Source organism: Parambassis ranga, chromosome 21, assembly GCF_900634625.1.
Source record: "Parambassis ranga chromosome 21, fParRan2.1, whole genome shotgun sequence".
Classification (NCBI taxonomy): domain Eukaryota; kingdom Metazoa; phylum Chordata; class Actinopteri; family Ambassidae; genus Parambassis; species Parambassis ranga.
This window is the reverse complement of record NC_041041.1, coordinates 14,788,371-14,803,678: the sequence shown is the minus strand read 5'-3', so window position 1 is coordinate 14,803,678 and position 15,308 is coordinate 14,788,371. Positions and strand designations below refer to the sequence as shown.

Genomic DNA, 15,308 nt, shown 5'->3' with positions numbered 1-15,308 from the left:
GAATAGCACCAGAGGCATTATGTGGCACATGGCTGGCCTGATGGTGTGCAGGTTATGTGGGGGGACGATCAATTTTATATGATATCTTTTTTGTTGTTGTTTTATTTTATTGATATGCACCCTGGGGAGCTAAATGCCATCATGGCCGCTGCTATAGATGTCTGTTTGGTGAACGATTGATTGGTCTGGCATTTGATCCTGTGGCTCACAGTGAAGGATGAGGGGACGGTCATGAGAGCACCAATGACCGCCCCGCAAACCCCGCCTCTGTCTGTCCCTCTCACCCCCCCACCCCCAATCATTATTCATCTGTTCCTTCTGCTGCTACATATTCTTCAATGTCTTGTTTCCCACAGTAAGTCGTGGCCATGAGAGGTTTTAAATGTTTTGTTCTGGTTTTGTTATGCTAGGCTAAAAAGATGTGCACCTGCTGGTGTTTGCCTCTGCTCTCACCTTTCCGTGAAACAATAAAATTTCTAAAGTAATGCAGCTTTTAATTTGCTAAGTAACATGAGCAGCACGTATCCACGCTCCCTCTTGTTTCATTTGAACATTAATTTAACGATGTGTCGAGGAGCACACGTGTAATAAAGAATTCAATTTCTCATCTTCTGGTTTTTATAATAAGTGTTTGATGCACACGCACCACAAAAAAAATCTCCTTAAATAGGAGATGAATGAGAAAGGCGCAGGAATAACCACATAAATGACTCCGCTGTGAAAGGATGGGGAGAATGAGAGCTGTAACTGTGTATCTGTGAATTAATTTGTTCAGTGAACATACTATGAATCACATCAGGTCATAAAACCCAGATGGAGCAGCAGGAGGACTGGCACAAGGTGATGAAGGCTGATATTTAGCAGCGTTTGAGCGGTCTGCACTGCCACCATGTGGAGAATAATAACATTTGATATAGAATATTTTTAAATAAAAACTATTAATCACAGCTGGGTGAATATTAGATTGTCTTCACAAAAAGGGAAACGTGAAGGATACTCTCATGGGGGAAAGTGTGAGAAGATTGTGTTTAGGTCCATTTCCTCTTCGGAGACTCAGTGTGAAAGAATGCAGAGGGGGGGAGAGACTCTTATCACTGCCACCTCCTATAACCAAATTTATGAAGACGTTTCTCTGGCGTGCTCTACATAAACGTCAGTGTTATAATCCTCAATAATTCCCACCAACGGGGTGACGGAGGATGTACATGACAGCCGGAACACTACTTTTCCCTGTGGATAGAAGAACGGCGCAGGAGTCTTTCTTTATGTTTCTCCAGCCATGCATCAGTGTGAGGAATGTACCTAAATCTAACAGAGAATTCATGCTCATAAATAATGTTTCAATGACATATGTGATATGAGAAACGCACAGGGATGGAGAGGTAATCACCGCACAATGTTTTACCCTTCACTTTTATGTTCTCTAATTTCACAGGAAATTGCAGAGGATGGTGTTTGAATCACACTGTTGACTCAAACACCAACAAGTCTGATGCAGCCCCCTCTGTGTGGCCTTCCCTCTCAGAAGACCAGATGTATGGTAAGTTAACAGTGTGGCACAAAGACCATCCCCTTTTCCATTATGCTTGTTTACAAAATGTTAACATTATGGCTACCATTGACAATCCTGCTTCCCTTAAGCCTGACATAATTGTATCTATATTAAGTTAGGCTACATAGTCAAGATTTCCTTTTTGAAGAAAAACACATTTGATTCGTGCACAGCTGGATCTTTTTTTTTACCTTTTTGGTGTAATTTTTAATTTTAATTCAATAATCTGTAATGGCATTGTGAGCTGGAATTACAGTAAAAACAGTTGTGTACTACAAACATGTGTGAACACTAAAAGTAAAAATTATTGCTACTGTTACTACTACTAGATATAAAAATGGAAGTGTTTAATTTCTGTACAGATGAAACAAGCAAACAAACACAATCACATAGAAAACCGCGAACGCAGCGGAACGTTTAGCAAAGCCACGTTGGTTCAGTCGGGCTCATTTGAGCGCAGTACACAACATGGAGGACAGTGAAAAGTGTGTGTACTGTAGCAAGCACCGCAACGTCTATAATAACACTTTGTCGACAAACCTAGTTTCGTTCTTTGAGAATACGAGCAGAAGATAAGAAGTAGAGGTAAGTCATTAACAGAACCCACATTTGTAAAAGTATATCGTTGGTTTTAAGCGTGTTCTGCTAATGTTTTGCTAGCTTGCTAACATGATCGATTTAGACATTTCAGGTTTGAGAAGGTGAAACTAACAGTTGACACAGTGTATCTTTACGCAATATAAAACAAGTAGTTTGATACTGTCGTGGTGTTCGAACACGGGATTTATCATTGGTCTTTAAGTGCGTCTAAACAAGCCCTCATGATACAACCTTCAGCACCCTACAGCAGATCATTGCAGTCAGTAATCATTGTGTGTCCTGCTCTGCAGACAGGCCTGAAATCAGCAGAGGAAGATGTTTTGTCTCCGGCTGCGTCTGCGGCTTCAGCCTGGGACTGGAGTTTGTGCTGTTACCAGGCAGGCGGTACATAAACTGGCCTCACTCCAGAATGTCACAAGTCTTCCCCCAATGAAGATGCAAAGTGCACTTTACCCTTTCAGTGGCCTGGAGGGTTATCTGGCCAAGTACTGTGGTTTGTATATTGTCTGTTTTATTTATTATAAATTATGCACACAGATCAAGCTTTTATTCAATTGGAACCAATCTTGTAGGTCTGTGGACAAGACGCCGTTTCAGCTCTTTCACCCCAGTTTCAAGGACATGGTTGAAGCAGAGAAGCTGTTCTACTCTTCATCATCTCATAGGATTGATTACTGCAGCTCTGCAGAGAGAATTGACCATGCACCTGCTCTGAAGCAGCCAGAGGTTAGTGAGCAGGCAGCTCATGCTTTCTTAGATAAGTGCTATAAATACTTTTTGAATAGTTTGTGTTTAATAATTTATTAGTAAGTCCCAGTATGTCACAGGATCAATTTAGTTATAAAAGGGCTGGACAAAAAGCTTTATTCTGAACACCACTTTAGCTTCTGCTGTTTGCACAGCTTTCCATTTTTCCAAACTCAAAACACACTTTGTTATGGTGGAATTTTTCCCTAAATGAACTTCCTGCTCCTTTTTATAAAATGAAATAAAAATTTAAGTGGTTAGGGTTTAAATAAATAAAGGGATGATTGTAACAATTCAGTGTTGAAGGACAGTTCAATAATCCCCTTTACTCCCTTTCAGAAAGTATCCAGTGTGCACAGGTAGCTATTCAAGGGGGAGGTTTTTTTTTTTTTTTTTAAACATTTGTGACTTAAATAATGGATCACCTTTTTGACCCAGTAAATGCAGCTGTTGGTGTTTATAGTGCTGTGAGAGGTGTACACTGCAGTGTCTGCCCAGTGCAAAAGTTTAACTGCCCTATATTAAGTAAGGATGGTCTTATCTTTTCTTATTTATTTATATGGAGGTAATGAGCGGATTCATAACCTTACCAACTGTAGTGCTCACCAGAGGGCTCAGAATGGAACATTGTGTTGACATGGCAAGTGGTCATTTTAGCATGCTGCTCTGCTTCTGTCGGAGGACGGTGTATATACAGCTCGGTGGCAGCATGAGCTGGCATCCATCTGTCTCGTGATGAGGAGCAAATTCAGTAAATGAGTCAAACTCTGCAAAAATAGTCAGATCCACCAGCTAAGAAGATCATTTGTTTCTTTGCACAGTGTCATCAATACAACACAACAATGCAGTGTCTGTAGGTGATATCCCTCTGTCTGTGTGTATTTTCAGGTATGCTTCATTGGAAGAAGCAATGTAGGCAAGTCGTCTCTCATCAAAGCTCTCTTTTCTCTGACTCCTGAGGTAGAAGTACGGGTCTCCAAAACTCCAGTAAGTAGCACACGCTGCTTCATGTATGCATGTGTCTTTTCTGGGTTTATAATTGTTTTTTATCACATATATGGATTAATAGTGTAGGCCATATAATCTATTTTCTGTTAATTATTGTGCTAATACACGTCACCATGGTTACTGCTACACCTCGCACAACGCTTGAACTATTGCTTGATGTAGTCTGAGCTTGATCCAGTTCCAGGAAACATATTTATTTCTGTGTTAAAAGTCATTTTGGAGCATGATTGAAGAATTTGATAACAATTACACAATAAATTAATATACATACGGTACATCGTCTTTGTGTGTCTCTTTCAGGGTCACACAAAGAAGATGAACTTCTTTAAAGTAGGCAAATCTTTCACTATTGTGGACATGCCAGGCTATGGACACAGAGCACCCAAAGACTTTGTGGATATGGTGGAACCTTACCTTTACCAGAGGAAAAAGTAAGATATGGGTCTTATGGAGGTGACAATGTAGTTGATTGTGACAGAAACAACACTTTTATTAAATTAGTTGGTTCTTTATTATATCTGCACCTGCTTGTGCTAACCTTGTCCACAAGGTGGTGCTGTTTATCACTATACGCTTTCACACTTAACAAACTTTTTGCATTTTTTAAGTAAGCCAGCCATATTTTGCAAATCACTACCAGACTTTTTTCCCTTCAGTCTCATGAGGACATTCCTGCTGGTTGATGGCAGTGTTGGTCTTCAGAAGGCGGATCTGATCGCCCTGGAGATGTGTGAGGAGACCAGATGTCCGTATGTGGTAAGACATGTCCACACTTCTTTGGAAGCAGCAGCATCTGCAGATTTAATGGCAGTCGTTTCCCAGATTATAAAACAGCTCAACTACCAGTAAGCAGAACATAAAATGAAACATGACGAAGCATAATCTGTTTTTAATATTGACTTTCACCACAATTGAAATTAGTTATTGATCATTCATATGGATATCATACCAACAGATGTTTTACAAAAATGGATCTGAAGTCAGCTCATTTTTCTTAGTTTTCTGGGATTTCGCAAAATATCAAAATTAAAACATATGTATGAATGCTGTTTGCAAAGATACTAACATTACTAAAATACTCTTCATAGCTTTAACCCTCTAAGCCCTTCCTGTGCCTCAAAACAGCACAATCAAGACTTGAAGCAGAGAGTAGTTTCTGAGTAGTAAAGACAAAAATCATATAAAGAAAAAAGTTGAATTTAGAGTAGTAAATAAAGCTGTACCACCATAGTCTGCTCTGAGTGAGACCTCTGCCCAGCACCATCTGTTAAAACAGCTTTACATCATGCAGTCTGCTTGAAGTAAATCTGTCCCTCAGAAACAGCAGAATTCAAACTATCCATGCTGGAACTGCAGCGTTTTACTCACTCCTTTTTACATTTTACTCATTCTTCTTATAAAACCTCATCATTATGTCCACACCAAATTAATGCTGAACGCTCCCACTCAGCTATTTAAAAACTGCTGTTCCCTCTGCCATGCCACCGCTCTGACAGTATAATGAAGCACCCCCACGCACTCTGCAGTCAATTATTCATGCTCTCAACTTATTAAACACTATTATGCATTAAGTCTGTGACAGTACAGCTTGTAACTAAAATAAAAAGAAAGCATGAATGTATAAGCTGAAAACATCAGTTTTAAACCTAAGACAGACTTTTCTTGGAAAACAGTACGGTACGTGACTGAGTTTGGGCAACTACTATATAAATCTTTCCTTTAATTTTGTCTCTGCAAAAACAAAAAGAATGAGGGCATGGGCACACCTTAATAAACATTGAATGCATCTGTATCTACAAATTACTACACCATTTACAAATATTTAGATTCTCTACCCTCAAAAGAATCCCAATTTTTGTTTATATAAAACACTTTGGTTTGATTTTGAAACCTATACTGATAGATTTTTTTTCCATTTTTTTGTTTCCTGGTTGTATTATTTGTTGTGCAGGTGGTGGTGACCAAGATTGATAAATGTGGGACTGGGACACTGCTGAAAAACTTAATGAGTCTTCAGAACTACACCACAACGCAGACCACAAGCTGCTTCCCTCAGCCATTTCTGATTAGGTGACAGTTGCACTTCCTCTTTAAGAAAAAGGCAACCAGTGATGATTGTGTTCTCTATTGTAGATCTGTTTCTTTAGTGTAGCACTCACAGACTGTAGTTCCACAGTTTTATTTCATTTAAATTTCATATACTAGCAATTAATGTGTATTGGTAGGTAAACAATGGGGAGCGATTTGAATTTTGTATTTTTTTTTTTACAGCATCCTGTTTTCACCACACGTCTTGTCAGAATGTTATTATGTTATCGTAACGTATTTTTATCCAGTGAAACTCATCACACGTGATTACCTAGTTTAATGTTTACTTGCAAAATGAAAATAATTGCTTACACTACCAAATTTACAAAATATAGTTGTTGACATGTGATTGGTGATTAATCCATTTTGCATTTTGATTGATTGCCTCAATGTTTTCTGGCTTGTTTCAGCTCTCCAAATTTCTGGGGGATCTACCTACTGAGATGCTTCATTGCACATGTAACAGGATGTATGATGTTAAAGGACACCTCTCAAAGCTGAGGACACTGAAACAGACTCTACAGGTCACCTTATTTGAATGTAAGACAGACTGTAGGACACCAGCTCTGGAGACTATTTTGTAATAAAATTTAAAACACTTCCTTGTTGCCCTTTCCAGAATTCATGTATCCATTTCTTCTTCACAGCAATAACAACATTTGTTGTTGTGTTATAACAATATAAAACTCTCTCACCTCTCACTTCAAGCAAAAGAAGGCCTTTTTAAAGATCCCACTGTGGTTGAACAACAAAATTTAACTGCAAAACTCACTTGACTGCAGATGAGTTACAGGAGTGCAGAAGAAACATTTTGGTTAATTATTGTAAGTCTGCAAACTGTGTCCCTGCTGATTTTTCCACCATTCATATAAGAGTAGGATTGTTCCTAAGACCTCTGACCAGGTGCTGGGAATTGTCTGTACATGATCTTATAAGCATTCTCTGTGAGAGCTCTTACAGTTTTTTCTGATTGCTTAAGCACATTTCTGTAACTATTGGCTATTTGTGCAAAACTCTACACACAAATAAAAAAACCTTACACCAAATCAGCAAAACATTGTAGATCTCTTGCAAAAGCCAATACATCTTGCTTAACTCTTCAAACCTTTGTAAAAATGGTATTTTTGTACCACATAGTTAACACAAACCATCATATTACTAAGCACACAATGTGCCAACTACACACTGATGGTATTAACTGAAAACACATCTGGCTTTTGCTTTCTCTGTGCATAAGGTATGTCCATGTGAGGTCAAACTTTTGTCATAAATAGTTCTAGAAACACACAGGGATTCAAATTTCAAGTATGAATGTTTATTCACACACATCAAAACAAACACAAGAAAACATACAATTTCACTGAAAGAGAGAGAGAGAGAGAAAATCAGTCTCATTGTCTCTCTGGGTCCGGCCACAGAATTTCATCAACATCACATGCAATGTCTTCTAGTCCAAGGCACCGGGGAACATGTCTCCTGGAGTGCCGTATCCAGGCCTGACATGATGCCTGGTCCATATCCTCGCATGCCTCCTTCCAGATGCTGGATGTCTAGCAATTCTATGGAGTAACAGTTTCAGTTTTACATGTACAGTATTGATGTTTTTCTCATTAGAGTATGGTACACCTACAAAACTTAGAGTGAAGGAACTGTACTAACCCATTCTCATCAATATGTCCTTATGATGCTTGCTACAGTGTAGCGGCTCAGGCTGAACCCGTTGTCCAGCTTCCCTCAGGGTCATTCCATGGTTGATCACATGATCCACTATTGTAGCTCCGATGACATCAGTAATTCTATTTCTTCTTACCCTTCCTCCTTCCTCTTCACCTCCTCGTCCTCTTCCTCTAAATTCACCTCCTAGTCTTCGTCCTCCTCCTCTTCCTCATGTTCCTCCTCTAATTCTCACTCTTCTCAGTTTCCTTCTCCCCACTGAAGCTTACCTGTGGCTTATTTACAGAGCTCATGCTGATTGCAAAGTGAACTAATGATGTAAAACAGTTCTCACATGTGACAGTGTAGCCAGACAGTTGGCAAAATAGTGTAAATACCAGCCATAAATGTGTGTAGTTTTAGTTTTATTTGGAAATTGTGTGTAAAGCAGTGAGTTGTGTTGTTGTTGTGCAAAAAGAGTGCTGTGAAGTTGATTATATTTATACATTTGCAAATTGTGTGTTACAAAAGTGCAAATTGAGTGTAAAGCAGTTTTTTTGCTTTTAGTTTTGCAAACTCAGTGAGTGATTTTGCTATAACTATTAATAGTTTTAGAAATTGTGCTATAAGAATCATTGTTAGTGTTTAAGCATTCAGAAAAAACTGTAACTACTGTTCTGTACAATGTAACGGGTATAAGTTCACTGCAGTGTACTCCTAATGTTTGTACTCTAAGTAAGTGATTGTACAATACTATAAAACAATAAGAGTAAAAGCCATTAAGATAAAACATGACAAAGGTTTCCAGTCTGTAAAATATGAGGAAAAAGCAGCACAATTACAGTTTTTTTCTGATTGCTTAAGCACATTTCTGTAACTATTGGCTATTTGTGCAAAACTCTACACACAAATAAAAAAACCTTACACCAAATCAGCAAAACATTGTAGATCTCTTGCAAAAGCTAATACATCTTGCTTAACTCTTCAAACCTTTGTAAAAATGGTATTTTTGTACCACACAGTTAACACAAACCATCATATTACTAAGCACACAATGTGCCAACTACACACTGATGGTATTAACTGAAAACACATCTGGCTTTTGCTTTCTCTGTGCACAAGGTCTGTCTGCATGTGTAACTGAGGAGCACTGCTCAGGTGTAACATTTTCCTCCATAAATTCCTGAGGATAGCAGCCTCTAGCTTTTTGCAGGCATCTGTTTTTTTCTCCTTTTTTGAAGCGCCCATTGTTGAGATTTAATGAGATGCCACGTCCTGTTTTATTGGTGTGACTCCTCCTGCTCTGTGATTGTTACTGACATTCAGGTGCATCATCATAATGGCCTATAAGAACCACACCACTACTGCTCACAACAGTAAAAGCAAGGATCAAGGACATGGGACATTAAATAGCATAAGATAAAACTACGTAACAGTAACGGAACTGCTTAAATAAATATTCTGTAGTAGTTCTACAATAATCTCTAAATTTGTTTGGTTAAGAAAAAAATGAATATAAAATTGAAATATAAGATATATAAGGGTGGAAAACTGTACAACAGATCAGCACGCATTCTGCCATAAACCTTTTATAGAAGCAACTCTCGAAGAGGTCAAGGCCACATTCTGAAAATCTCTTTGAGTCCTCCCTTTTTTTGTTCTCCCAGTCCTCTCGTTACATGAAAGACAAGGGAGCCAGCGGGCTCATTTTACAGCCGAGCAATAAGACGGTGTGAATCAGCTTAGATTATTATCTACTATCAGATCTCTTAAGATAACGGCCATGACGTGACACAAAGCTTGACATGCTCATTCACACAACAGGAGCAAAAGGATCCTTAAAGTTTACTGCAGTCTGAATGAAGGACAAGTCAGATGGAGACCGAACGATAAAAGCTGATGGGACAGATAAAGACTGATAAGCCTCCCTCTCTCACACTATCCCTTTCCTCTTACTGCAGACCTGACTTATACATTTAGACTGACACACACCTTTATGAGATGTGAGTAACATGAGTCAGTGCATGAAGCCTTTACAGAGCGGTGCCATTTTGTTCCTGGACTTGGGCACAGCTCGTGTCTTTGTGCACCTCCCTTAACATCTATAATGTTGAATCAGCAAAGCTGAGCATGACTGTCGGTTAAAACTTTTCTTTCCTTCAAAACACTGGGTAACTATGGTAACGGCTGCACGTGTCATCTTCGCTTTTTACTAGTCTGGCCAAAGTACTGCCTGCATTTGTGTTTTAAATACAGTACAGTACATGTAGACATGTCACTGAGGTCACAATATCATGTAGTAACATGTTCTTATATATTGCTCCCTAATGTGTCAGGTTGATTGTTAAAGCATTTTCGCGGTCACATCTTTGTTGTATGACATACCTACTCATTTAGCTGGTAAATTCAGCATGCATGTAGCTGTGTCTGCTGTGGTGTGAGCTTCTTGTCAATGCCTCCGGCTCCCATCAGCTCATTGAAGACAAAGCACTGCAACAAAATATAATACAGCCACGACTCATTAAATCAATATTTATTATATTATTATATATTTATATTTGAAGTAAATCTGATAAACACTGAAAAAAGTGACACAGACAAACAGACAGGTAGAGTTACCTCACTCATAAATATATATAAATAATATATACTTTGAATTTTGTTAAATCCAACCAATCCAATCCAATTTACAATATTGTGCTTGATGCTTGTACCATTGTTTTGAGTTTCCACATGTATCCACAGAATGAGACTGATGGGGTGGGGGAGCTGTAATGGACCCATGGGGATAGTTATGTCACTAAAAAAGATGAACCTGTCATGAAGGGACTATAGAGTATACAGGCATCTTTTACAGGTGCTATAGGTCCTGAGAAAACAGACAGCAGCAGGCAGACTGCACCAGCTGTTCCTGCTCTAGGTCACGTTTCTTTGTTGTGCTCTTCTACCTACTTATGTCTTATTCCTCTTCTTCAGTAGTAAGCTATGAAGTCCAGGATGAGCATGCAAAAATACACATAAAATACATATGTAAAATCTGTCCACCATACACATAATTCTTCACTCTGCAGATACACATCTATTCTGTATTGTATTTATGTTACACGGTTGCTTGAGTAGCTTTTATTTTGAATAAGCACATTCCTGCATGCTGGCTGCTGTCCTTAAAAATTAAGCCTTAAAGTTAAGCATTACCTCTGGCAGACACAGGCAGACATCCAGGTTTTCAGCAGGAATCGGAAGGTAAGCAATTTCTAATCAATTTGGCTGAATGGGAAATTAAGCAGAACATTTTAAAAGAAACAAATTCATCTGCAAAACAGAATAACAACCTTTTTTAAAAGGTCTCAGCTTCACTTTTCTTTTCTTTGCTTCCTATAATGTCATGTGGAGCACGTTTGAGTTAGGTAACTCATTCACTCCTTCTTGAGTGCAACATTTTACAACATAATATATAATATTTATAAGATTTTCTGATCATTAAAAACTAAATATACTAAAATATCAGTAAGTTAAATGCACAAGTGTCCAAACCTTTCAGTCACTTCAGATTTTTCCGTTTTGTTGATTTTAGTATTTCTGGAAGAAAAGGCCAATGAGGGTGATTTTTATAGGAATTGTGTAAAGAATACGAACATGGTGTTCTTTGTCTTTGAGATTTGTAAGCATCTTCCCTCCATGCTGGCAGTGAGGGGTGATGATGCTGTCTATTAAAGTTTTACCAGCCAAAGAGCTATAAAAGCTGGAGCCAGGGTGCAATCACACTTCAGACATGTCAGAATGATTCTCTTTTTATATGCATGCGCTTCTGATCACTGACCCCATAAAACATTAAGCATTGGTTAATTTTTTATTTTTTTCTCCCCCATCTGACATTCCCTCCCAATTTTATTTGGCATAAAGAGCAGTGAGCAGGACCCTTCTTCTCATTGTCATCATCTGGGATATCTGAGAGGAGGCAACGCAGTCACCTGGAATCTAACAGCCGCAAATCTTCCACCATGGCCATGTTTAAAGCACAGACTGTGGTCCCATCTACCTGTGACCCTTCTGCTACAGTCTGCTCAGGCACAAACTGCCTCGTTCCTCCCAGTAACTTCAACGCCATCCTGAGTCTGGTGCTGAGCACGGTGCTCACCATCATGCTTGCAATGGTCATGTTCTCCATGGGTTGCACCGTAGACTCCAAAAAGCTGTGGAGTCACATCAGGAGACCCTGGGGGATCATCATCGGCTTCCTCTGCCAGTTCGGCATCATGCCCTTCACGGCCTTTGCCTTGTCGCTGGCCTTTGATGTGATGCCCGTGCAGGCTATTGTCATCATCATCATGGGCTGCTGTCCCGGAGGCTCCGGCTCCAACATTATCTGCTACTGGCTGGATGGAGACATGGACCTCAGGTTTGGATGACTTGGATATATATTTATATTTTTTATAATATTGTAACATATATGCACCACTCCAGCAACTAAGATGAAACATTAGCCTCTGGACCAAATCTGTCCATGAGAGGGCCCAACAGCTGGGTCACCATTACTCCTAACAGGATTAACTCAAATGTAAAGTATGGAGACTAACAGTGTCCATGTTGTCTGCTCCTCAGTATCAGCATGACTGCCTGTTCCTCGATCCTGGCCTTGGGCATGATGCCCCTCTGTCTGCTCGTTTACACCACCCTCTGGACTTCCAGCAGCACCATCAAGATTCCATATGACAGTATTGGTATGTGACATTTGTTCCACCCTCAGACTATCAGATCCAAAATTTAGGCTGTTTAGCCAAATTTCAGCTTAAAACCCTGATTTGGCATCACTGTTGTATGCTTTGGTTAAAATGCACTCATAATCAGCTTGTTTGCACTAACAAGATTCTGTAAAAACAACAAAAAAGATTTGCTTAAACTGGGAAAACATGATTTGCACTTGTGACCAGCCATCACATGACTTATCTGAAGGTTTTCTGCAATGGATATGAATTTAAAAACTTAGAGGTCTTAAAAATGCATATAACTAATTATATATAGCTACAATGCTTATTTAACATAGGGCCAGCTGGGGACATTCTGAATCCAGTTTATTTACATTTTTGTAAAAAGAATATTAACAAAATTCAGCTGTATTTTCAATGATCTATTCTGATTGTATGTGTGTTCTCAGGTATTACTCTTGCAGCCCTCCTTATCCCAATTGCTGTGGGGATGTATGTTAAACGCAGGTGGCCCAACACAGCAAAAAAGATCCTCAAGGTAGCAAATCTATATTTTTCTTTGTTTAACCAATGAAAACTCCTGGACTGGGTCTCAATAAAGTACTGTGCACAGGTGGGCTCCGTTGCAGGCTTTGGCCTCATTGTCACCACAGCTGTGGTTGGAGGAGTCCTTTACCAGTCCTCCTGGACCATTGCTCCCTCCCTATGGATTATTGGAACTATCTACCCCTTCATTGGATTTGGCCTAGGATTTGTCTTGGCCCGTTTTGTGGGTCAGCCCTGGTACAGGTACGGTGGCAGTATGCCAACTGAGAGAAACCACAAGTCTGATATCAATAAGCCAAAGTGAATCATAACTAACTAACATAATACTTGCAGATGTCGAACCATTGCACTGGAGACAGGTTTCCAGAACTCCCAGCTGTGCAGCACCATTGTCCAGCTGTCCTTCAGCCTAGAGGAGCTGGAAACCATGTTTGCCTTTCCCCTCATCTATAGCATCTTCCAGCTGGTGGTGGCAGTCTTTTCTGTGGGAGGTAAGAGGTTGACAGTCACACAGGCAGCTAATGACAGCTTTCAAATAACAGAAGCTCCCACTTGTTGTCACCTGCAGTTGTGCTGCACTATTAGTGTGTCAGCCTGCAGCACAGCATGCTGGATCAGTGATAGGTTTTCTCTGACAAAAGTTTTCCAGAGTTAATATGTTACCTTCAGTGTTAAGTCAACAAGCCATTTATTCGACCACTTTGCCCTTACTGACCTTTCACACAGAAAACCACACTCTCCAAGTCAGTGGATTGATTTATTTCTATTATCATATATTTAAATGTGTCTAATAGAAAAGAGTGATAAGAATGATACAGAAGGCGAGATGCTGCTTCATAGACAGCTGTCAAGATTAAGAACAATAAAGTATAAGTCATATATGTCAATATGTTGGATGTTGTAGCCTTAGTCATATGTAGTCATATGCTTTTTTGTGCCTCAGGACACAGCCTGAGGTGGCTGCATATACTAAGAGGGGACAAGATTAGCTTTAACCTAGCTGGTTATTACAAGAATGTGAACATTGTTATCTAATCTCATGATTGCAGCCTAAGGAAATGAGTGAGTAGGACTTCTTCTAAAAAGACAACAGTGCAGTATCTCTAAATCTATGTTTTCACCTCCACAGCATATCAGGCATATAAAAGGTCATGCCGCCGTGGATCAGGTGACACAGACAGCGAGGCGCCATCTTCGGAAGGTGGTGAACTATCAAAAGAGAAGGCCTACGCTCTGGAAAACAACGCCTTTGAGTGCGATGAGAAGAGCACAAACAAAAACACCCAGCTCTGAGACTCACTGAGCAGCCCGCTGTGAACACACACTGCACTCTGCAGGCTGGAGGTGTGTGGTGCAGGTCCTGGACCTTCCACTGAAGAAGACTCACAAAGAACACATGACGACCAGGGCCAAGGAGAGCCAACACAGTGCTGATTGTTCTGTGCTTAGGCATGAGGGCCTCTTATCCTTTAATTTATTCAAATATACTATTTAATACTTTCTGTTTTAAAGGCAATCTGCCTGGTGCCGCTTGATCAATATTTTCCTGTACAGTGATTCAAACTGTGTGATGTTTTTTTTAACAATAGAATACATATTAAAAAGTATGAAGCGAATAAGAAAAACAAAGTTACATTTTAGGAAAAAAGTTTGCCCGAGGATCTGGCTGCACCGAGGATGAAGCATGAGAGGGATGTCATCTCTTTCTGAGTGAGCTTGAGGCTTTTGGCGACGAAGTGAATCATGTGCACATGACACAGTGTAACACCTTCAATATGCTGTTGTATTCTTATGTAGGAAATGAACTGTTATAGCAGACCATTTTTTTAAATTCTAAACTTCTACAACCAGACTGTGTTCAGTTCTAAGATTGTAAGGAGTGTGTTCTGAAACACAAGCATGCGGTCTGTCCAAACTGAGGATTTATTTATTGTCTATACTGTATTATTAACAATGTAATAAATAAAAACATATTTAATACTAAACTATTTTTATTCTTCTGATACACTTTTCTTTTATACACAACAGATGAAACTTCTATGCACAATCTGCTTGTGTGTAACTGTCACATCTGAGTTTAATCAAATGACCTAAATGCAGACTAACAAAATCAACCAAAGCCCAACAAGAGGAGAGCTTCATTAACATGAAGCCAAATGGCTAACAAACAAAACCCATGAGAGAAATAAAAGTACCAAAATTAAATGAAAGGAAATACATGAACAAACCTAACACGGGGCGCATGGGCTGGAAACACAGGAATTAACACAAACAAACTGACAAAGACAAAAGAGAGCACAAGACTCAAATACACAAGACGCAGGTGAACACAATCAGGCAATCAACAGGGCAGGAACTACAGGAGGAAGTAAAACAGAAGGACAACAGATTAAAGATGAAATACAAAT

The 15,308-nt window shown here is 39.4% G+C and overlaps 2 protein-coding genes across 2 annotated transcripts; both read left to right on the top strand.

Moving 5' to 3' along the window:
• The first annotated feature begins 2,009 nt into the window (after positions 1-2,009).
• On the top strand, positions 2,010-7,011 carry gtpbp8 (GTP binding protein 8). The gene is made up of 8 exons (XM_028393794.1): positions 2,010-2,137; positions 2,443-2,637; positions 2,725-2,878; positions 3,788-3,886; positions 4,208-4,338; positions 4,564-4,663; positions 5,859-5,977; positions 6,406-7,011. The coding sequence occupies exons 2-8, from the start codon at positions 2,468-2,470 to the stop codon at positions 6,494-6,496; spliced, it is 864 nt and encodes a 287-aa protein (XP_028249595.1). The 5' UTR covers positions 2,010-2,137; positions 2,443-2,467; the 3' UTR covers positions 6,497-7,011.
• Positions 7,012-10,845: 3,834 nt separating this feature from the next.
• Positions 10,846-14,285, top strand: slc10a2 (solute carrier family 10 member 2). The gene is made up of 7 exons (XM_028394128.1): positions 10,846-10,891; positions 11,552-12,047; positions 12,251-12,369; positions 12,804-12,892; positions 12,968-13,143; positions 13,234-13,391; positions 14,030-14,285. The coding sequence occupies exons 2-7, from the start codon at positions 11,650-11,652 to the stop codon at positions 14,191-14,193; spliced, it is 1,104 nt and encodes a 367-aa protein (XP_028249929.1). The 5' UTR covers positions 10,846-10,891; positions 11,552-11,649; the 3' UTR covers positions 14,194-14,285.
• Positions 14,286-15,308: the final 1,023 nt, after the last annotated feature.

What these genes read in the sequence shown, in the direction of transcription:
- slc10a2 (XM_028394128.1), top strand. Translation starts at nt 11,650, where the DNA reads ATGGCCATGTTTAAAGCACAGACTGTGGTCCCATCTACCTGTGACCCT. An exon ending in GATTCCATATGACAGTATTG is followed by an intron (nt 12,370 to 12,803) that starts GTATGTGACATT and finishes GTGTGTTCTCAG; the next exon opens with GTATTACTCTTGCAGCCCTC. An exon ending in CAGCAAAAAAGATCCTCAAG is followed by an intron (nt 12,893 to 12,967) that starts GTAGCAAATCTA and finishes TACTGTGCACAG; the next exon opens with GTGGGCTCCGTTGCAGGCTT.
- gtpbp8 (XM_028393794.1), top strand. Translation starts at nt 2,468, where the DNA reads ATGTTTTGTCTCCGGCTGCGTCTGCGGCTTCAGCCTGGGACTGGAGTT. An exon ending in TACGGGTCTCCAAAACTCCA is followed by an intron (nt 3,887 to 4,207) that starts GTAAGTAGCACA and finishes TGTCTCTTTCAG; the next exon opens with GGTCACACAAAGAAGATGAA. An exon ending in TACCTTTACCAGAGGAAAAA is followed by an intron (nt 4,339 to 4,563) that starts GTAAGATATGGG and finishes TTTTCCCTTCAG; the next exon opens with TCTCATGAGGACATTCCTGC.